We start from the raw sequence: 23558 nt of genomic DNA, 5'->3' as shown, positions 1-23558 counted from the left end.
TTTTAATAGTTTCTCTTAAATCGTTAAGTTAGGAGCTACTGTTAGCCTTAAGATGCTTTGTGAATACGGTCCCTGGTTCTTTTTGGTTCCTGCGTCCTCAGTAACATGACGGTAATATGCACGCTTTGCTTATATTTGTGGTTAAAACTACATTGCTACATTTTGCAGTAGAAAAACATCCCTTTGCCCGATATTATCAATATAAATTAATGCGCTGCCAGATAAATGATTTTGTTGTTGAAGGCTGAACATGAGGTTTTACACGTGGGGTTCCAGCGATGCCTATGATGTATAAAGACCACTAAAACCAGGCACTTATCATAAGCCTTACTGGGACTTTGCACAGTGACTCGGTGTCTGAGTGAGCGATGTCTTATCACAGCACTGTTAATTAGATACGAATCGCACGTTACCGATGATTCACGTCGCCAGCTCATTAACACGAAGAGGCTATAATTAAACCCTGATTCACAGCAATTCAAGCTCTCTGAGCAATAAAGATGTTAAACCTGCCATTGTGTTCAGGACTAGTGGCGAATCTCCTTCTGCCCTCACTAATCCCATTAACCGGGTCAGGATGTGACTTCTTAAATCTGGGAATATAAAAGGAAATTGTTACTACACAATCACAGACCCATCCCTGTCAAAAGAGAATGTTTAACTTTTCCTATTATGCTGTTCTCAAAAAAGCTATAAAAGGCTTCTACAGTAATATGGGATTGTAAACACAGGGAGGGAACTAACAGATACAGTTATTTGATGTTCTTCATATGTATGACTTTCCATAGCAGGTCAGAGCTACTGCCATTATCCCTCACTGGTATTTAAATGGGGCTCTGAAAGAGTCTGAAAGTAAATCCTACAGCCCACTATTAGCCTTAAGTTTTAATATGAATCTTGCTGCATTCTGTAATATGTTTAAAAAATCATTCACTTCCTTCTCCTGTTTTCTGTAAACTTTATAGCGTTCTAGGTGTCGTATTTAGGGTCGCCAACCCTAACCCAACTGGCGTGACACTCACACCTTCAGACTATCATGCTCATGCATGAGCATGTGGCAAACCTATATTATTCAATTATAAAGCTACAATTAGCTACATCAAAAGTGTTGGGGTAGTTTGCAAGTACTACAGACTATTTACAAGGTAATGAAACTGTTACATGCATGTAAATGCCTATGCAGTCTTGTCACAGATTGTCTCACCCCAGCCAGCTGGCCAAAGCTGGTAACCCTGTGTATTCAGGGGGGGGGGTACCTAGAAATTCTGATTCTTCTGATAAAATGTCACCTTGGGCCCCCAACCCGATATAAAATATAATTTTATGTATTCCGTGGCCCCTGAAATGTGCTGGGCCCCTTGAATGTTTCCACTCCCGCGTCCTGGGTTGTGGTCACTGGTACACAGACATAATAGGTAATACAAACTGATGAATGAACACAGGATTATTAACAGAATGTTCACTGTCATGTTGAGCGATTCCCATCAGTTTATGGGGCCACCCTGGAATCCTTTAAGTGCTTTTTCCACCCATCTTCCAGCTACTTCTCCTTGTCGGGATGTGAGAGGGTCATGGGGGCAGCATAAGGCACACTCCAGCCGCATGTCTGTGGGCTGTGGGGGTGAGAATTTGCAGGCTCCACAAACAGCGGGCGCAGCTGGGATCCAGACCGCCGACACTGGAGGTGTGCAGGAACAGCCCCACCCACTGAGTCAGCGGGCCGACCTCACTGCTCATTTATTGCAGTAATTAAAAACAGAGCAGTTCTGTCTGCTCAGGTTCCTGCCATCTAGGGTTGTATCTCTCTGTTTGCCTGCATCCCTTGTATTGCTTGAATTCTGTTGATAGTCAGAGACAGATGGATAGTGGTTTCCCTCATGAAGAGGCACAATATGGATTATTTCAAAGAGTGTGAGGCACTCCAGAGGCTATGTTATGGAAAATATGGACTTTGCACAAAGAGATGAATCACACACACACACACACACACACACAACAAAACACCAGAGAACTACTGGCATGGTGTAGAGCTTATAAATATTTTAAAATATACTGCTAAGAATGCCTTTTAACATAGCAGATATTCTGTTCAGCCTGATGATTAATTAAAAAAATCGCTGGTTCCCGTCCTCTTCAGAACCTGTATCAAAAACGTTATATTTGTAATCAAACCACATTGTTGATCATAATCATCACGTCCTTCATCAAAATGCATGTGAGATGCTTATTAAAGAAACACACTGTAAGTCTCTGTGCTGATATGACACTGAAGCTCATATCCTCTCTAATAGGTGTATTATCCGGCCTTCTGCAGAAGAAAGATAGTTTTTTCTCTTCAAACCAAGGAAAGCCTCATTAGATCTCTCACCCGACGAGAGGAAGGACAGAACCCTGCCATTTCAGAGCACAGTTACACCCAGAGCGACGTCCACTCTGACACCTGGAAGACTGGAACGAACCCATCTCACCCCCGCCAGAGGACACAAAGGGTTATGCTGATATAGTTTTCCTCTGCCTCCGGAATTAAGACTCCCTTGGCCCGTTTTCATCTGGAAGAATGAACGACCCGTATCAGAACAACGTCTACCATCAGGGGGCTGAAGACAGCTACACCGCCTATGGTGGTGACCAAGATGGATATGGCTACCGTGGGGATTATCCCCCACAGGAAGAGGATGCTGCAAGTGATGTCACGGAGGGCCAGGATGAAGATGACCAGATGTACGAGGGCGAGTACCAAGGCATCCCCCACCCGGACGAGATCAAGACCGCTCAACGGGCTGCACGTGTGTCAGCTAGAGCCAAGGCCAAGAGGCAGGCCGAGGCCCCGGAGGAGGAGTCACTGGCAGAGCAATACGAGAACATCATAGAGGACTGTGGCCATGGACGCTTCCAGTGGACGCTGTTCGTGGTGACAGGCTTGGCGCTCATGGCCGACGGCGTGGAGTGTTTCGTGGTGAGCTTCGCACTGCCCAGTGCTGAGAAGGATATGTGCCTGTCCAACGCAAACAAGGGCATGCTGGGTAAGCCAAAGACGGAACCGTTTCCAAAGGTGAACAAAATACTCCAGAGATAGAACCATGGTAGCACAATTTTGAAAGTTTTAGAGTCACTCTTCAGTAACTTGTGTAGTTCCTAATTACTAAATACTAGTCCTACCGGTTAATGAAACAACAGGTAAGTTGGTTTATTGTCTGAATGTTGCGATATCAGTACTGCTGAAATTAAACCAAAACCAGCAAACCCTGCAGCCTCCAGGGTTTTACTGGATAAGTTTTGGTGACAGAGATCCTAATTCAGAACTAATTTCACCACTCACGACTTTTAGTTTTAGTTACATATTAGATATACATAATGTGATGAGTTTGTAAAGAATGAAAAAAATAATTATTAGGATCTTTCTGGAATCACTAAGTGTTTTAGACTCATCAATTTATGGCTTCCCATATTTTCGCCAAGTCAAGAAAATCAGACTTTAAACTGGAATTAGCCCAAATTGCTTCCCGTAAACAGCGAATGCACACGAGGCACTTAAGTAAATCATAAATTAAAAATGTGGGCAGGCAAATTAGCTAATGGCGAGGTTAATACAACTGTTTCAGGTCCAACTATACGTTGATGCTTAGTGAATAATGCTGTGACCCAGCCAAAGGAAGGCTGATCGACTCAGCTAATTAAGGAGAGTGGAGCCACACATGGCTCTGCTTGGACTAGCAGGGCTCTCCACAGCCATGCCTCGAATAAAAGACAATGCCTAGCTATTTGTGATTTATCACTGTGGTTTGCAAGCAGATTTCAGATCGAGTCACACACGTGTTTTACAATGCATGCAAATGCCTCTGGTTTGTATCTGGGACAAGGTGTTTGACAGCAAAGAAACGATACTGGAAAAATCAATATTGGAAATTTTCCAAATATCATGATATTATTTACAAAGCAAACAAGTTAGGTGAGCATTTACCTGAAATAAACTATATCCATACAGAACTTTCTGATATGTACCAATAGAATCTATCTGATAAGTTGGTGATGTTTCCACAAGTTGTAACAGACACCAAACCCGTTGAACAATCACTTGCTTTTGCTCAATATCATGTTTTGGAATCCAAAATGTTCCCATACAGCAGAAGACGTATGTTTTTGATGACCAGTTCTTGTTGACTTTTCTCCTCCTCATTTCTCACAAACGTTCCACAGTGTCGATGAGTGAGTCCGACAGCAAGGACGAGTATTATTATGATTGGTTTGGAAAGCACAGGCAGAACTCTTACAAATATTACACAGATTTTTTTTTATATATTCTCAATAATATTGAATATGAATAATCACTAAAATGGCAAACTTTGCTAAGTTTTGTTTCCTATGACGGGACTAAAATGTTTCAGGGACACTAATTTATGATGATCTCCATTTGGTGAAGCTCATCATGGGGATCCCCTCTCCCATCATTTGGTGAAGCTCATCATGGGGATCCCCTCTCCCATCATTTGGTGAAGCTCATCATGGGGATCCCCTCTCCCATCATTTGGTGAAGCTCATCATGGGGATCCCCTCTCCCATCATTTGGTGAAGCTCATCATGGGGATCCCCTCTCCCATCATTTGGTGAAGCTCATCATGGGGATCCCCTCTCCCATCATTTGGTGAAGCTCATCATGGGGATCCCCTCTCCCATCATTTGGTGAAGCTCATCATGGGGATCCCCTCTCCTATCATTTGGTGAAGCTTATCATGGGGATCCCCTCTCCCATCATTTGGTGAAGCTAATCATGGGGATCCCCTCTCCCATCATTTGGTGAAGCTTATCATGGGGATCCCCTCTCCCATCATTTGGTGAAGCTCATCATGGGGATCCCCTCTCCCATCATTTGGTGAAGCTCATCATGGGGATCCCTTCTCTCCCATCATTTGATGAAGCTTATCATGGGGATCCCCTCTCCCATCATTTGGTGAAGCTCATCATGGGGATCCCCTCTCCCATCATTTGGTGAAGCTCATCATGGGGATCCCCTCTCCCATCATTTGGTGAATACTTTTGCCAAGGTTTCAAAATCCTGCAATAGTTTTGCTTTTGAAAATACCTTGTGGTTTGACAGTATGAATTAGATATTACATAGTATTGGATACTGGCCAAGCCTGTCCTCAAACAAGCTGAATATCATAGTCCTTGCAATATGGCAACTGCAGGGTTTTAATCTCACACATTGTGTAGACTGAGAAAAAACTCACTATTCAATGTACAGTAAATAAATGAACACTAATGCCTCACAATATAAAGCATATTCAGGAAAACAAACTATGAGGATAAACTATAAAATGTTTGCATGTAGTGGTTGGCTGCTTCAAAAGAATAACGTCACTGCACTGCATAATTATACTATTGTAAAAATGATTACATATTAGTGTAATTATTGTAAGCTATGATAATGAAAAGCCATCACACACAAAGGACAGATTACTAATGACTAAGTGTCGTTCATCTCAAGTTCTGTATTCTGAAGTCATCAGTCTGTCACTGTGTAGGAGGGAAGCTGGCCCAGGAGATGAGAGGGCAGTTCGGGTTTCCCCTTGGTCTCCTTCCCAGCACACATCGACATCCGAGTCAGCAGGTGGCTCAGCGATTGATGGCCTCTATCCCGACCTTGTGTTTGAGATGCTGCTGGCCCTTTTCCCCATCTCTGCACCACATTCACGCCAGCACTTTTTGTGGGAGTCTAGCCACAGTGCAAAAAGCAACCGGCACCCGGGACTGAAGACGTGCCTGAAGGTGCTGTAATGACGAAGCTCTATTTCAGCAAGGCCAGGGACCACAGCAGAAGTATTTCAGTGTAAGACCTGCAGACACTGCCCACCCATCTATTTTATATCACAGTGTAAGCACATTAGTTAATTTTCTTCTAAAACTGAGAAAGCTACACTTGCAATTCGCAAACTCAAAATGTTTTTCTCCAAAAATTAATTCCATTGGCTAGATTTTTTTTTCCCAAAATGGATGGATGGATGGATGGATGGATGGATGGACTCGGAGCACAATGTAACTTCGATCAACTAACATACCTATGAAGCTCACAAGTACATATTAACTGTGACAAAATACAAGGGAAAAACCCCTGAAATTAAATGAGATATAATGGACTGGAATAGACATAAAATGTGGTCTGATGGTGAGTGATTCACTGATAGATGGTTTATCTTCTTAGGGATATTTATGGATGGGAGCAGGTCAGTGTTAGCTGCGTGTGATAAGCTGGAGCCTGGAGCTGAAGTGTGGGCGGGGGCTCTGTGCCCCCATATGCCAGTCCCATGGAGGGGGGCCTGATGCTCTCTCTCCCCCCATCCACCCCGCACCATGCACCCTGGGGGCCATGCCATCTGCAGCAGGCAAGGTGCTCTGGCACCTACAGTCAGTTCTGAGAAAAGGATTTCACGAGGGCTTTGCTAACTCCTCACTAATATCAGTAACGTGGGTAAATGTCTGTCTGAGCAGAATTTGACTAGGCAATATAACAGCAGAGTGACGATATGGAATTACAGTAAGGAAAATTCTTTATGAGTATGAGTGGTGTCGTATTTTAGTGGACCTGTCTTGCTGGGACAGAATTTCAGAAGATTGTGCTGACTGGGTTGTGATCAGCGCGATGAATGAAGATGCTGCTCTTGGGTTGTGAAGGTAATGTAACTATGGCGAGGAGCAGCTGTCCGGTCAGGATTACCGACAGGCAGCTTCAGACCGTGCGAGGCTGCAGACCATCTTTGCTAACTATTCACTGTCTAACTGAAGCTATGAGGCAGTTAAAAAGAACACAGAATGGACAACACATCATGGGATACTCTTCTGCACCTTTATACAACCTTTATATACCCTAATGCTTAGCTATACATATTTCATGCTTTTTAAAATGGTTATTTTGAGACAAAAGTTTATAAATTCTATGGGAAAATAGAAAATGTAAAAACAGTTGGGACACCTACTTAAATAGACGCACTGTGTGAGTTTAAATACGTCTGCTGCTCCACTAACAGAAGGGTCACAGACAGAGAAGTTTCTCAGATTCAGTGCTAGTGGGTCCATCCAATGTTTGCCTCTCACCAGTTTAAATGTTAGCATAGCTGCTAACGTGTATAAGTGCCTCTTATTAGTCCTTCCAGACCTGTGCAGACAATCTTTCTGAAGCTGTTGGCTGAAATATATCCCTGAGAGCTCGTCTTTCCTCTTTGATTCTTCATCTGACTTCACAACAGAATGCATCTGAAGACCAAGGAGGCGTAAAAGATAATCTTCCTTTTAATGATGCCTCTTTCATACTTTGAAGTCTGTGGTTGGTCTTGTCACACGAAGGTAAAGATCAGGTTCAGCCCCTTAAATGGCAAGGAGAGAGCCAGGAGAGGGGCGGGGGTGTGGAGAGCCAGTCTGTCACTTTCAGAAGGGAACTGTCTTTAGAAATACTGAGCTTATCAACTCCTCAATCTGCCTCCCGCATAATGACATTTTCTTTTAACAGCCACTGTTTTTTCTGAGCAATGAGGGTTTTTGGGTGCCCCCTAGTGGAGCCTATTTGGAATTGTAACCTTTTTAAAGAAATCTTAACTAGGTTCCTAGAAAAATTGCATATGCACGTATGGTTTTAACATAATATGAGATGGCCATATGCATTGTCTGATGTAATGTATGACACATTAAAAAGGTTTTATAAATAATAAGCCCTACATCCTGGAAGTACACTGCTTCCTGTACTGCGCTTCCTGGGATAGGCTCCAAGCTCCCTGTAGCCCTACACTGGAAGCATTAATGAATAAATAATATGTAGAAGTGTTGTGCCCCTGGCCATTTCTAAATATATAAATCTTTTCTAGAGAAATTGATGCCTGACGATCAAAGGAGAACAACTTTAAATTATTTGGCAGCCCTGCCTTATTATTGAGTGTTGTTTCTGTTAAACAGCTACAAAGGCATGTTCTGTGCTTGTCTTCCCACTGCGGGGTGTCAGTGCAGAGGGACATGTAAAGGTACTGTAGGCACTGCATCTTAAACACAGCACAGGCTTCTCAGCTTACCAGGACACTGCGTCTGAACTGTACCTAAGACGGCAGTTACAAAAACGCGCCAGGTGTCTTTCCCGATGTGGTATACAGGAGTCGTGGAAAGGCTTATAATGAAAGTAAAACTACTTAGTCTATCTAATACACTGGGGCAGGGTGTAGCTCAGCAGACCCTTAAACATGCTGTGGCTCCAGGTACACTGCGTGGATACACTGCATGGATACACTGCATGGATTCACTGCATGGATTTACTGTGTGGATACACTGCGTGGATACACTGCGTGGATTCACTGCATGGATGCACTGTGTGGGTACACCGCATAGGTATACCAGCTGTCTGTTGCATCACTTTGAACAAAAAGCTAAATAAATTAAATCTGAGAAATATTATAACCGACGATAACCGTCGCTAAATCTTATGCAGCGTCTTGATTTCTTTGTTAGTCATCTCCGTCCTATAACTCATGGTAGAGTCTTTATTTCATAATGTTCTTTTACTCTAAGGTCTCATATGTGCACTGCAATGTTCTAATAGCGCTGCTTTATGTTGGCGAGCACATGGAGATGTGTGATATGAAGTAAACCTCCGCAATATAATTTTGTCTCATTTAAACACCGTGATACGTATGTAATGTGATGTATGCTGACGGTGCCCCCTGCAGGCCTGATAGTGTACGTGGGCATGCTGCTGGGCGCGTTCGTCTGGGGCGGCCTGGCAGACAAGGTGGGCCGGCGGAGGAGCCTCATCAATGCCTTGACCATCAACTGCATCTTCGCGTTCCTGTCCTCCTTCGCCCAGGGATACGGCTCCTTCCTCTTCTTCAGGCTCCTGTCGGGCTTCGGGTGAGTCATAGGGGCCTAAAGTGGCCTGGAACAGGACAAGGCAGCAAGGTGCTTCTTCAACAGCATCTTTTGTAATGGCTGCCATTAACAAAGAGCAAATCCCTCGTTGCACTGGGTGAAAGGTAGGGGGCGCCCTAGAGCAAACCCAAGCACAGCCTTCTGGTGTTTTGCAGACACCTTACTGTGTTTTATTATTATAGTAGCAGTAGTACATCCATCTTCTGCATCGGCTTGTCCTGACCAGGGGGGTCTGGAGTTTATTCTAGAACCTGTGGGCACAAGGCAGTAAATAGCCCAGGATGGGGGCACCAGCCCATTGCAGGGTAGACACACTGTTCACACTTTTGGAAATTTGGTATCTCCCATTCACTTTTTTTGAACTGTGGAGGGGAAACCTGAAGCACCTAGAGGAAACCCCACGACGACACAGGGAGAACATGAACATGTGGAACTCCACACAAGCTGAGGGGGGGACTCGAACCCTGGTCCCAGAGGTGTGAGGCGACAGAGCTAATCACTGCCCCACCACTGTAGCACTACAATATAATATAATGCATGCTCTTGTCAAAATTGGTACAGCTGTCAAAGTGTAGCTAAGCTGAGCTTCCAGTGACAAGTGTAAGTTAGCAATGGAGTAAGAGCTACGCAAAAACACCGTTGGGATTTAATGGAAATAAAAACCATGAGGACTAGGTTCCTTCTATACAAGGGCAGAATGCAAGCGCATGCAGCCAAGGCCATCAGCTGTCGTTAGGGATGATCGGTAGAGATCATTAGTTGGGTGAGTTAATTAAGGTGTTCCATGGATACAGGATGGGGAGACCTGGCTTCTGACTAGCTAAGGAAAGAGCAGGGAGGTGAAGAAGGTGCAGAGAAATGTAATAAACGGAGTTCATTGCAATAACGCTTCTGTCCCATAACAATCTTCCTCAGGTCAGTGCTATCTTGTATGGGACTGGGGTCAGAACTGCTAAGCAAATAACTTCAGAATCCAAAGTAACTCCAGGTGCCTGAACGAAACAGAAAGCTTATTGTGTCGGCGTAATGAGTGTCCGATGAACAGTGAGACCACATCTGGCCGCGCTCAAACAATATGAATGAAAGAATGAAACAACCTCATATCCTCTTCGGATGCTGCCGGCCTGTATCCCTCTCTAGCCCATTCCCATAGCATCAGCCATGACAATCATTTAGGGGACAAGTTCTAAAGCAATTTCCTTTGGTCACCTTTTCATTGTGTCTTCCCGAAACGGTATTCCGTAGTTATTTTAAGGAGTGAGGGTGTCCTCATTGAAAGTTGGTTGAGATTCCTCTGTTTCCCACAGCATCGGCGGATCAGTCCCCATCGTCTACTCCTACTTTTCCGAATTCCTCTCCATGGAGAAGAGGGGCGAACACCTGAGCTGGCTGTGTATGTTCTGGATGATGGGGGGCATGTACGCCTCCCTCACGGCCTGGGGCATCGTCCCTCACTATGGTACACGGCAGCACGTCCTGGCAGGGTGGCGGGCTTTTTGAGGGGGGGGGGGGTGGGGGGGGTTTGTTATCCCCTCATGGTGACATCCAGCTGTGACGTTGCCTTCCAGGGTGGGGCTTCAGCATGGGCTCAGAGATGCAGTTGCACAGCTGGAGGGTGTTCGTGTTCGTGTGCGCACTGCCCGCCATCGCCGCCCTCATCGGCCTCATGTTCATGCCCGAGAGTCCCCGCTTTCTCCTGGAGGTAAAGCTTCAGTTCAGTTATACTTCCATGTAGTTCAGTTCAAATTCAGATCAAAATTCTGTTCAGCCGTTAAATGTTCTACTCAGTTCTGTTCAAGTCATTTCAATGTTTCTGTATTACGCTAAGTTCTCCTTTTCAATTCAAGTGAAATTAAGCTTAATTAATTAATTAATTAAGAAATTAATTACTCTGTTCTCTCCTCTGTTTAGAGCAGTCAGATTAGGCTTCATTATGGCACATAAATATTTGCAAACTTCGGATATTGTTTTACAAACTGAAAAATAAAAATGTAGAGTAATAGTTACAGTAATAATACTGTCAGTGATACAGGCAGGCCCGCAGTCCCCAGGTTACGAATGATATTTGTTCATAAGTCTGTCTTTTAGATGAATTTGTAGGTAAGTCCGAGCAATACAAACAGCAATACAAACAGCAATACAAACAGCAATAACAACAGCAATAACAACAACAACAACAATAATAATAATAATAATAGTAATAATAATAATGTAACTACATATACTGTATATATATAGAGCCAGTCACACAATATTTTCATGAGCATCACAAAGTAGTGTGTAAATTTGTTATTATTGTATTTTACCCAAATGTTTAATATAATAGGCTTTATGACAGTGTCTTTGTAAGTATGAGGTGTCCATAAGTCAGGCATTCTTAGCCTGCGGGCTGATTGTACTGGCAACATTATGGTTACTGTGCTTTGATTTGATGGTCTGACGACTGGTTTTGTACCTGCCGTTAGAACGCAAAACACGACGAAGCCTGGATGATCCTTAAGCGGGTCCACGACACGAACTGGAGGGCTAAGGGTGAACCGGAGAGAGTGTTCACTGTAAGCGGCACACGGCTTTGTCCGTCTGGTTTGGCGGAGTAAATATGCGGCGAGTAACCGACAGGCAAGCGTCTTTCCTGCTAACGTTTTCCATCTCTGGCACGCAGGTGTCCCAGATCAAGACCCCAGTTCAGGAGGACGAGTTCATCGAGATCCAGAGCTCCACTGGGACTGCCTTTCAGCGCTGGATGGTCAGGAACATGACTGTAGTCAAGCAGGTGCGCCGGTTGCCTCCGTGACGCAGGCTGGCAGTCACATGACCCCGTCTGTAATATCCATGTGACCCGCTCGTCTCCCACACAGGTGATGAAGAACATCTTAATGCTCGTATCTCCTGACCTGAGGCTCACCAGCTTGTTCATGGCCATTGTATGGTTTACGATGGCTTTCAGGTAATCAGGGAACCTGGGCTGAAGGGCACCTGATTCCCCTCAGCAACCAGTTATTTGTTGTTCTTTGAATACTACCTCCACAGTTTTTGATAAGTTTTTAATTTTTGATAATGTTAAATATTATATGCAGTAGAATATATTATTCAGGTGTAAAGTTTGTAGGTAGAGTAGGTGTAAACTTTGTGGTTGAGGAAATCCACAGTCCTGAAACTCATACAGTACAGTGGATAAAGTAAAATCCTGTAAGAAATCCTGTTTAAAATTTGTCTGTTCACTGTTTGTGTTCCAGTTATTATGGGCTGTCTGTCTGGTTCCCTGACATGATAAAGTACCTGCAGTATGAGGAGTATGAATCCAAGGGGAAAGTCTTCCATCGTGAGCGAGTGGAGCACTTCACCTTCAACTTTACCCTGGCCAATCAGATCCACACGGAAGGGGAATACATCCATGACAAGTATGCGGCTGCTCTGAGCGAGACCCTCATGACACTGGCAGGTTCTCCAAGACCTGCAGCTGCTGGAGTCAATGGCTACGGGTCCTTTCATCATAACATTCAAATGCTCAGTTAGAAGTGTTTCGTTTTGCTTTTAAAAGCCGCATGATGTACGACATTGTGCCAAATGTGTAGCACTGTACCGCAAAAGTCATACTCAGTCAAAGAAAATTATGCATAAATTAACTTCATGTTGGTGTAAACCAGGGACATGGGGGGAAATAAATGGTTGAGGGGCTTTATTTGGGGTGGAGGGGGGGGCTGATGGCAAACTATTCATGACTTAAGCCAGTGGTTCTCAATGTTGGTCCTCGGGACCCACTGCCCTGCTTGTTCTCCAGCTCTCCCTGCCCCACACACTGCTGATTACCTGGATCAGGTGTGTTCAGTCAATCAGAAGCTGACAGACAGCTGGGACTTGTGTGTGGGGCAGGGATAGCTGGAGAACAAGCAGGGCAGCGGGTCCCGAGGACCAACATTGAGAACCACTGGCTTAAGCCAATAAATACACATTTATTTGGGGGGAGCTAAACGCTTTTTAAAATAGGCCTAACGGTGTCCCTGGTGTACACTACAGTCATTATTTTATGCTTTTTTAAAAGTGTGTCAGCTTAACCATTTCAAAACCTCTGCTAAGGTCACCCCAGTATGTTCAGTGTCCATCCAGTACATCCATGTAATTGTTGTCATGACCACGAGCACATCATGTAGGCCTCAATCATTCAATCAACACCCCATAAAATTAATTCACTAATGAAGATAATAAATTAAGTGAGCTGGTGGTGAAATTTAACAAATACATGGGATGGCTGAGGTGCCCCTGAAGAGAGGCTTTGGAACCTCACCTGACCATTCAGCAAGTAGAGAGCAAATCATTCCAGGACTCATCAGAGGAGACAGAAGAAAATCTTTTTTTTTTTTGTATCGTGTTACAGTTCATTGAATACCATCTAATGTTAAACTGGGGTTTTTCTGAACAGATGTACACTTACTACCCAGATAAATAGTCTTAAACATATATATGGAGCAAGTTTTGGGCTACTGTGTCCCACTAATGTGCAGGAAGGAAAAAACCCCAGTGCGATGGCAGACGGTGCCAGACTACTTCTTTATTGAAGCATGTTTGTGTAAACCTCAGGTTCATCAACATGGAACTAAAATCTGTCAAATTCGAGGACTCCCTGTTCGAAGACTGTTATTTTGAGGACATCAAGTCCACTGAGACTTTCTTCGAGAACTGCACCATCAAGTCCACAATCTTCTACAATACAGGTAGGAATTAGAAAACATTTCACAGTACTAAGGTGTTCATTTGTTCCTAATCCGATTTGGAATCCCACTTTTGGGTAAAATAAAATTCTTTAATTGTTATCGCATTCTAACAGTGCATTAGAGTTTATTTCCTCACAGCAAATATTTCCAAAACAATCATACGAATACTCAGAAAAGAGGAGGATGCAGAGATGTCTAAATAATTCTTTCAATCATCTATTCCACTAGTTCAAGGGAAAAAAATCTGTCTTTAATATGTCTTGCAGACCTGTGGGAGGAGAAATTTATCAATTGTAGACTGGAGAACACCTCTTTCCAGCACTCCAAAACGGGCTGTCACCTGAACTTCCAAGAAGAGAATGACATCCTGATCTACCTGGTCAGCTTTTTGGGCAGCTTGGCCGTGTTGCCTGGCAACATCATATCAGCCCTCTTCATGGACAAGATCGGGAGAATCAATATTATTGGTAAGGAGAATTTTGCTTTTCTCGCCTTCACTTGGGGAGACTCAAGCTGGCAATAACCAAAAGCATGCAGATTTATATCATGTTTTACCTATATTTGCCTTTGAGGAAGTGCTATGTTAGCGGGATTAAAGCTTTTTCTAGTTTACTACGATGGAAAAATAAATTGTGACTGTGGTTTGAGAGGCGTTTCATGTACCCATCTCTACCACTAGGTGGCTCTATGCTCATTTCTGCCGGCTGCACCTTCTTCCTCTTCATGAGCTTCAGTCAGGCGGCCATCATCGCCTGGCAGTGCCTGTTCTGTGGTGTCAGTGTAGCAGCCTGGAACGGCATCGAGGTCATTACCGTGGAACTGTACCCAGCATCCAAAAGGTACACTCACATTAAACCAAATAGCTGTGCTCCTCAGTGGATTTAGCCCTTTGAACCAAGTAGATATGTATTTCAAAGAGGTCCTGCTGTCTCCTGCAAGATGATGGGGATGAATCATAAACCTTTATGGTGGTTCTGCAAAGGTCAAGCCCATAGAGATGATGTTGTACTCTTGAGTGAGTAATCCTGCCAGTTGTATATGTGGCATTTTCCTGAAGGCTGTTACAACAAAGAAACACATTTAACACATCCCCGAGTAGCACCAAATTGTAAAGTCTACAAATAGCTGGATTTTAAAGATAGTTGGTTTCAAAGAGAGGCAGTAATCTGGCTTGCCTCGTAGCGTCTGACACATCGCTCTACTTCGGACAGGGCCACCGCCTTCGGAGTCCTTAATGCCATCTGCAAGCTGGCGGCCATCTTGAGCAGCTCCATCTTCGCTGCCTTCGTCGGCATCACCAAAATCATCCCCATCCTTATGGCCTTCTCCTCCCTGGTCTGCGGGGGACTGCTGGCCCTCAAGTTGCCCGAAACCAGGGAGAAGGTCCTGCTGTGACACGGTGCAGAGCAGGGGGTGGGACCGTTGTGGAAAACGCAAAAGACTGACCAATCAGGAACAAACGACATCCATCAGCATTGGCTGAATATTTCCATAGCCATATAAATAGAATTTATATGACTGCCATCTATTCTATTATCAAGCGGTTTTGTCTTTTCCTTTAAAAACTCGACCCTGCTTTGCTGTTATGCACAAGAACAAATATTTCCTTTTATCTTTTACCTTTGCTTTTTTGTTCTACATTTGTGTTGTTAATATGATATAATGGCGATAAAGTGACCCAATGCTCACAGGCTGCTCCACCTGGACCTTGCTATTTGTGATTTTGTTGTTCATGTAGAATCTTAGCTATAATACCGTTGGTAAAGCTTGGTGCACAAACCGCTTGTGTCTGGAGGGAGAAGGTTTGTATTTATTCATGTTTGTCTGTGTTTGGTCAGTTCCTCTCCCACCACGTTCCCAGCAGTTAGTACATGAAGCTCATCGTACCCTGGACTGTGCAGTAGTCAAGAGGGCAACTGGGTGGCTGAAGACATTGCACATCAAAAACAGGCCCTCGGTTTTTGAACCCCCCCGTTCAGCTGGAACTCCAACTCTTAGCCCCACTTACGTCCAGCACCATGAAAAATGAATATTTATGGAAACAACCAGCCATTTTTTAATGGGGCAAAAGAGTAGATTCCTAGATACTGACATAGATATTTAACTTCTAGAAGTAATTGGATGTGTTTAAAGTTAACTAGAATTGTATGAATTTGGACTGGCTGTTAGTAAATGTGTGTATGTCTGCAATGCTCACGGTTAACAGACAAGAACAACAAACAAAACAGCAAAACAAACCAATACAAATCCTTCCACAGACTAACAGCACTATAATCATTTCCAAAAAAACATGCCCGTTTTCATTAAACTCGTCTCCTGAAGGAAATCATTTGAAACACTCTGCGGAGAATGGCTTTGTCTATTGGCCCTAGGACCTCTTCTTAGCTCAGGCTCCTTTGTGTGTTGACAGGTGCAAATCAATTTATTTTGAATGCCTGGCATGGTTCATGGGGTTATTCTGTTGCACAAGTGTGTTACTTCTAAGTTCTTTTGCCCGATTACAGAAATCGACATATTGAACTGAAATCGACACCTGCAAGTCCTGTAACAGAAACAAGAGATGGGTAATGTAACATGCTTAGAAAATAACTGTAACTGCCTTCAATTCTCAGAGCGCCCGAATTGATAGCTGCAAACATTTAAATGGAGTTCAGTACAGTGACTGCTGATTGCGATGCATGTGTGTTATTTACAGAAACTGTTCCTGTCATTTTCAACGTCAGTAATTCAATAAATATATTCTGAATGATATTTGTTTGCCTCGCTTTGAATAAGGTGTTTAAACTGAATTCCGGGTTTATCATACACCGACCTCAGTATTTATTGTGTTTGTTAGTTGATTTATCATTGACATCCATTGTCCCAATGAGTCCTGCTAATCTGATCATAGATGTGTGACCCTGTACACCTGAAAAGTGAAACCGCAAAATAAAAACAGCAGAAGTAAGGAACAAAAGCGCAGTTTACTCAGCAACTAAAAAAAAATGCACACAGTTCTTACTTCCTCTTACAATACAAGAGTCTTAGCGCCCTCTAGCAGACATAAATTATATTACAGCCAGTATAACTGGCAAATAGTAAAACTCCGTGAATTTCAAGACATCTTGCTTTTTATTCATTATTTATTTACAGTCCACTTTTCATTCACTATTTATTTACAATTTCTTTGCTGTCCTAAAGTGTTTGAAATACTACTTGTGGTAAAATGCCGACCGCATCCCCAGCAGGAAAGGGTGAAATTACAGGGGGGGATCAGTCTGGGACAGCTGCGGTTCATTGATGGCCTCCTCCCCCAGACATCTGTCGGGGGTGTTCTGTGCTACTGAGGAATGGGCTGTTGAGTACGGGCCTTGGGTTTCCTGTTAGTATGTGCGTGTCTAGGTCTAGCTGCATGAATATTTCTTGAAATATATTTTTTTAATTGTTTCATACCAGAGAAGCTGAATTTGGACTGAATGTAACAGATCAGATTTGGAAACACTGGAATGATTCATTCTGTACTGGCAGAAAAGGAACATTTCCACTTACTTGAGACATTTTGCTTACAATAGTGTTTGAATTCTCCAGTGTTTCACTGTATGGTTGTGCTGTTCCAGGTCTTGCAGACAAACAGGGACACTTCAGTCATGAGTTGCTGAATCGATTTGTCTCACAATGAATGATGAAAATGGGTAATGGCCTGTAGTGTGTCAGAATGTGTGTGCCTTCATGTGTGCTGTATCTTACTTTATTACCTAATAATGAAATGTTGTATGCATTAATGTGAAGCAGTGACACTGATAGATGACCCTTTTTACTTTACCTGGATGGTTATGAGTTACTAATGTGTTCCACAGCAGATGCTGTTCCAAAACATGAAAAAATGCAAAAAACAGTTTGTGACTGGAATTATTTCAAATTATTGTAATATCCTCAGACTAGAGGGCTGCATGGGAATGGGGTAAGAGGTAAAAATAATAATAATAATAATAATAATAATAATAATAATAATAATAATAAAAATCCTGCAGAAACAATGGCAATGAAGATAATGTTTATGGTATTCCTATGTTAATATGTCTCTGTGTGGATATACAGTATATGGACAAAAGTATTGGGGCACCTGGCCATTACACCTGCAGGAACTTTTATAACATCCCATTTTAAATCCATAGGCATAGAGCTGATCCCCCTTTGCAGCTATAACAGCTGCCACTCTTCTGGGAAGACTTTCCACAAGACTATGGAGTGTGTCTGTGGGATTTTTTTGCCCATTCATCCAGAAGAGCATTTGTGAGGTCGGGCACTGATGTTGAACATGAAGGCCTGGCTCACAATCTCCATTCTAGTTCATCCTAAAGGTGTCTGATGGGGTTGAGGTCAGGGCTCTGTGTGGGCCAGTCAAGTTCTTCCACACCAAACTCACCCAACCATGTCTTTATGGGCCTTGCTTTGTGCACTGGGGCACAGTCATGCTGGAACAGAAAAAGGCCAAAATGTTTCGATATGCTGAAGCATTAATGGTTCCCTTCACTGGGTCTCGGAGGCCTAACCATGCCATTACCCCCCTCCACCAAACCTTACTGCTGGCACAGCTCTTGGTATTGGCTTGGTGCTGTGAGGCCTGCATGCAGAGGCCTGCATTTTCTGTGTTGGAATTAATGCCAGAGGAAGTTCAGAACTCTGCCGTTACATCAGTAACCCCCACTGTATTACCTTATGTCTTCTGCCACTTAGTGGCTGAGCTCCTGTTGTTCCTAAACGCTTCCACTTTACAATAATACCACTTACAGTTGACTGTGGAATATCTAGCAGGAAAGACATTGAGCTCATCAGAACAGCCCATTCTTTCACAAATGTTTGTAAACCTAATTGCCAGGCTTCAGGTTTGATTTTATACACAGAAAAGGCCTTCAAACTGCTCCCGCAAGACTGGAAGCATAGAGTTGTCCAGAATGAATTAAATGAAGTCTCTGAATTCAATGACGAAGAGGTGTGTCCCAGTAATTCTCTCCATATGGTGTATAAACAGACAGCATGCTGAACCGGCATAATTATATACCTGCTGGATCGGATATTATTTCCCCTCCCCATTGTGCAGTGCACACCCCTGGCATTCATCTCTGTATTGTATTAGTAGGGCATGGTCACGGAAGCATCTTCCCCACAGCAGTCAGGGTAGCAGCAGTGTGGCCCTGGTCTGTGTCAGTGCCTTGCTGATGCTTTACGCCCACCTTGGGTGACAGAATTCTCACCCTTAAGGCCAGGCCCGTGCCCCCATGGCATTCCAGCGGTCAGGATGTCTCATGGAAAAGTGATGTTGTTGTTTTACCAGAAATAACAGTCAGCATTGTCCAGAATGTGGACATGTCAGTGACAGTGTGGTCAGATTTAGATTATTTTCCATGTGTGTGTGTGTGTGTGACAGTGAGAAACCGGACCCAGATCAGCTTTTCTGACTAGCGTCCATCTTGGCTGGGACATACTAGTGTCTCACCTTTTGTAGGGTTAGCACAAGGTTAGGTGGGGGCACGGTGTGTCCGAATGTGTGAGGTTGAATATTATGTAAAATTAGTGATTGTTTTCCTAGGTAGAAATTCATGTGATTGTAGCACTTCAGTGAAGATCTTGACCTGTCTGGTTAGGTCACGGTAACCTTTGTTTACGATCCTGTGTCCATGGGAGGCCTCTTAAGGAAGAATTCACGATGTAACACGAATGGATCCTGATACAAACAGACAAGGGAAGGTATGCAATGATATTTCCCATCATCATGCAGGGTGTCACGCCCGGCTCACCTGATCCTCGGGTTTGCGACCCCCCCTGATTATCCACGTGTGCTTCCCCGATCGTACCCAGCTATGTCTGATTATTTTCGCCCAGTCCTGTCTATTTCAGTCCATGTTTTGCCTTGGTTTTTGTCCGCCATTGATGTTAGGTATTGTGAGTTTAAGTTTCCTGATCTCCGTATCCTTTTCCCTAACGCTAACCCTAACCCCGTTTACCCCGACTTTTGGCTCCTTGCCTGCATCCTTGCCCGCTTGCCTGCCTGTGCGCATCACCTGCATCACCTGCATTACCCGCATCACCCGCATCACCTGCATCACCCGCATTACCCGCATCACCCGCATTACCCGTTTTACCACCGAAGCCCGACACAGGGTATCAGCACTACGTATTTATTCAAACAACAAAAACGAAAAATGCATTTGATTACATTCTGATGTTTTTAAGGATGTATTTATTAACTCTACAACATGTGATAAAATGCTGGACTGCATTATGAAGAAGATGAGGACGATACAATTCTTACATTTAATTGCATTTCTTTAAATAAAAATTGAACTGAAAATGATCTGTGGCAATAAAATTATTGACTAAAATATATTAATGTTGATACTGAAAAATGTAAACGTAGTTCTGGAGGCTTTAAGTGTCTAATAATATCTATTATCTGAGTGACACTTGCAGTGTGAAATTCCATTATAGGCTCACTGAGGCCTGAACTGTGGCATCATGTTTCTGTTCTTAATTTGGCTCATTAGAGGTGACGATTCACACCTCTGCTCTGAGAACGGAGCCTGGCAGCCCTGTCCCTCCGCAGCACCTGCACCGACACCCCCAGGACGTCAGCACCACTGCCCGCACTTTGACCTCACAACAAGGTTCGGGTGTTTAACCAGGTCCAGCACCTTGTTTCTTTTTCACTTCTTTGGAAAATACTTAAGAATTTAAGTAAAGCACAGATGAAGACATATTTAGTGCAAAGGACAAAGGGAAAGACAGAATAGATAGATAGATAGATAGATAGATAGATAGATAGATAGATAGATAGATAGATAGATAGATAGATAGATAGATAGATAGATAGATAGATAGATAGATAGATAGATAGATAGAACATGAGAGGAGAGAGATAGGGATACGAACCTGCAACCAGCAGGCATTTGCTTAGAAATCTACTTATAAAGCGATTGCACGAAACTCACACCTTTGGTATTAGGATCGCTATAAATAAACAAAATTAAATTATACTTTAAAAAGTATAATATATACTTTGCCACTGTCATGAAGCTCTGGTAATCGGGACATTTACCTTTTTTTAGCTACAAAAATGGTATGAAATCATTTCCATTAGCAATATGTTTGGAGCCATTTCTACTGAGTGTTTAATATTGCATGTCTGAAGTAATGATACATGAGACAGTCTGCTGCCTGGTGAAAACCGCAGGCGCATCACGCAGAGACCGGGCTGGGAAAATGCTTGCTGTTTTGTCCAGGAGTAAAAATTCACACTTCTTCCTGTGGTCAGAGGTTTTTCCATTTTCCCAGGCATGGAGAAAGACTCTTCAGGGTCTCCACAGCTGGGGAGGGGGGCACGGCTGAGGTGTCACTTCACACCTCCCGGTCCCGGATAAAAACAGGCCTGTTTGAGTGGCTCTCACAGCTTGTTGCATTTCTCAGACTGACACAGAGAGACAGCATGGATTCCCCTTCCCAGATCGGCTACAGCACCCAGGACCAGTGGTACTGGCGCAGCTCAGACTCCGAGTTCTACAGCACCACCTCTCCAGAAGCCGTATCCCCAGACTGCTGCCTGGAGGTCAGTTTCACTGGCTCTCCCACTGGTTCTCAGCTTGCCTGCTCACCAGAGCCCACGACACCCAAGTTCCCGGCCCCGAGCAGGCTGAGGGGCCCCCCCAGGAGGAAGGTGGGCAGAACCCGATGTAGGAACACCAGCAAGCAGCGGCAGAGCGCCAGTGAGAAGGAGAAGCTGAGGATGAGGGACCTGACCAAGGCGCTCCACCACCTCAGGACCTACCTGCCCCCCTCTTTCGCTCCAGTCGGACAGACCCTGACCAAAATCGAGACCCTGCGTCTCGCCATCCGCTACATCAACCACCTGTCGGCCCAGCTGGGTGACACGGAAGAGAACCTGCACTCGTCTCAGAAGGATCTCGCAGCCCTGGAGTGCCAACATGCACCAGACCTCATGATGTTGTGCCAGTCCAGCTCGTTGGAGGGCCGCTGGGGGCACAGTGAGGAGGATCATGTGGGGCAGTATCACAGCCCAATCCTGGCCTCCCCAGCTGCGGAAATGGAGCATGGTCAGCTTAGCGGGACCCTGGGACTTACGGTACAGGAAGACATCTTTAACTCCAGCCTGGAGTCCCTGTTGGAGTCGCCAGAGTACAGACAGTCCACTCAGGACTATCAGGTAAATTTGGCTCCATCTTTTCTAACACTATTTAAAAATGAATCACGGCATTTTAATTTACACCCTGCATTTTGCCCTTGCACTTTCAAATGCATCTTTTTTTTTTCTTAAAACATGCAGTCTGCCGTTTATATTTAACAAGGCGCCTTAACCGTTTATTTTTTTTCTACTGTTGCAGATCTACAACAGAGACTTTGGCTGCCAAAGATTTCATCAAGAGCTCTGGATATGAAGCAGGAACTTCATACAGTCCCTCATCCATGTGTCTCATACGTCCTAAAACACTTACAGTTGTACAGTATTTATGCAGTGCTGAGTCACTGTCGCGTCATAAAATAATTTATTAAAATAATATATTTCATACTGATTCTTCACATGTAAATATTTTAATTATTTAATTTGTATTCAAGTAATGTAAGTGATTGCCTCAACTATTTTACCATTTTATTTTATTTGTTTTATTTAAATACAAAATAAATTGATTTTTGACATCGTTGGAGCTCAAAGCTGTATTTGTCACATGCACAGTGAATGCTATGTACAATGTGCAGTGAAATGCAGTGATGTCTACCGGCAGATTGTGGACAGGCGACGTACATACAACGAGACGTACGTATCAGTATCTCGAGTGAATTTCCCGTTTTATCTTGAGACTGTTAACTAGCACCCTGCAGCCCCCTAAAACACCACTAGGGGCCACTAACGTTACAGGCAGCCAAGATACCCCTGCTATTTTTGGAATTGTCACACAATCCATACACATTTTCATAAAGCATGATTTTTGTTATTTATAAAAAACAGCCTTGTTTAAAAGCACAAACAAATTAAAGAATTGTCCTCTATCTCTATCAAACATATAAAAGCAAATCCCTCTATATTAATTATACTAGGAAAATTTTTATAGTGTATATGTATGTGGTGGGCAGGTGTGGATTAATGGTTAGGGAAGCGCACTTGTAATTGAAAAATTGCAGATTCGAGTCCCTGACCAGCAAGGCACCACTGAGGTACCCTGAGCAAGGTACCCCCCCCAAGCACTGCTCCCCAGGCACTGAATATGTGCTATGTCATGACATCACATATGGGTTAAATACAGAGGCCACATTTCGTTGTTGTGCTTGTGGTGTGTCAACACTGATCACTAAATTCTAGCTGTATGTCTCATAGAGACAGTATATGCAAAAAGCAGCCAGTTTCCCCACATGGATTAATAAAGGAACTGTTACTATTATTGCTATTAAAAATGCTAAAATGCCTGCACTGAATGGTCTGCTATGAAGCCCCACAGGTGGACTTACGTTCTTGTTATTTTCCTTCCGCTAATGCTAATTTCTCCTGACAAAATGAATACCTACAGTGAAGGAAAGAGGTCAGTATTTCCGCTAGGATGCACTGACATGAAAAACAATCAGAGCTTTACCCATGAAAGGGAAATGCAGTGACTCTGAGGCGACTCTGCCAGTTACTGTTGTTGATCACTCAGAGTTACCGATGTTTTATTGCAGTTTAAGATGTATAACTGCTGCAATAAAAGCAAAGAAGGACAGAGTATCAATTAACAGGCACATTGATTACAGATGAGAAATTTCCAGGCATTTTGTTAAGCCCTATCCAGCCCTAAGCTTAACTACAGGTAACCAACCAAAATCTGAAACTTTTGTCATTTTTAATTGCATTCACAGATCACTGTGGGGACCTGAAAAATGGTTTTTATCATGCTGTGGAGGACATTTGGACACACACACTCA

At 43.6% G+C, this 23558-nt stretch overlaps 2 protein-coding genes across 2 annotated transcripts in view; both read left to right on the top strand.

The window, feature by feature from the left end:
- The window catches only part of LOC125706506 (synaptic vesicle glycoprotein 2B-like), a 36128-nt gene extending 19764 nt beyond the window's left edge, over window positions 1-16364 (top strand). The window contains exons 2-13 of the mRNA XM_048973229.1: window positions 2292-3023; window positions 8703-8883; window positions 10209-10360; window positions 10470-10603; window positions 11367-11456; window positions 11564-11674; window positions 11760-11848; window positions 12138-12302; window positions 13480-13613; window positions 13880-14080; window positions 14293-14452; window positions 14825-16364. Coding sequence (XP_048829186.1) covers window positions 2558-3023; window positions 8703-8883; window positions 10209-10360; window positions 10470-10603; window positions 11367-11456; window positions 11564-11674; window positions 11760-11848; window positions 12138-12302; window positions 13480-13613; window positions 13880-14080; window positions 14293-14452; window positions 14825-15008 — 2067 coding nt within the window. The 5' untranslated portion in view covers window positions 2292-2557 and the 3' untranslated portion in view covers window positions 15009-16364. The remainder of the gene's footprint in view (window positions 1-2291; window positions 3024-8702; window positions 8884-10208; window positions 10361-10469; window positions 10604-11366; window positions 11457-11563; window positions 11675-11759; window positions 11849-12137; window positions 12303-13479; window positions 13614-13879; window positions 14081-14292; window positions 14453-14824) is intronic.
- Window positions 16365-21075: 4711 nt separating this feature from the next.
- LOC125706797 (mesoderm posterior protein 1-like) lies at window positions 21076-22042 on the top strand. Its single transcript, XM_048973632.1, has 3 exons — window positions 21076-21195; window positions 21247-21810; window positions 21989-22042. Exons 1-3 carry the CDS (start codon window positions 21076-21078, stop codon window positions 22040-22042), a joined length of 738 nt encoding a protein of 245 aa, XP_048829589.1.
- Window positions 22043-23558: the final 1516 nt, after the last annotated feature.

Source organism: Brienomyrus brachyistius, chromosome 13, assembly GCF_023856365.1.
Source record: "Brienomyrus brachyistius isolate T26 chromosome 13, BBRACH_0.4, whole genome shotgun sequence".
Lineage (NCBI taxonomy): Eukaryota > Metazoa > Chordata > Actinopteri > Osteoglossiformes > Mormyridae > Brienomyrus > Brienomyrus brachyistius.
Note: the sequence above shows the minus strand (reverse complement) of the source record. Positions and strands in the feature narration are given on the sequence as shown.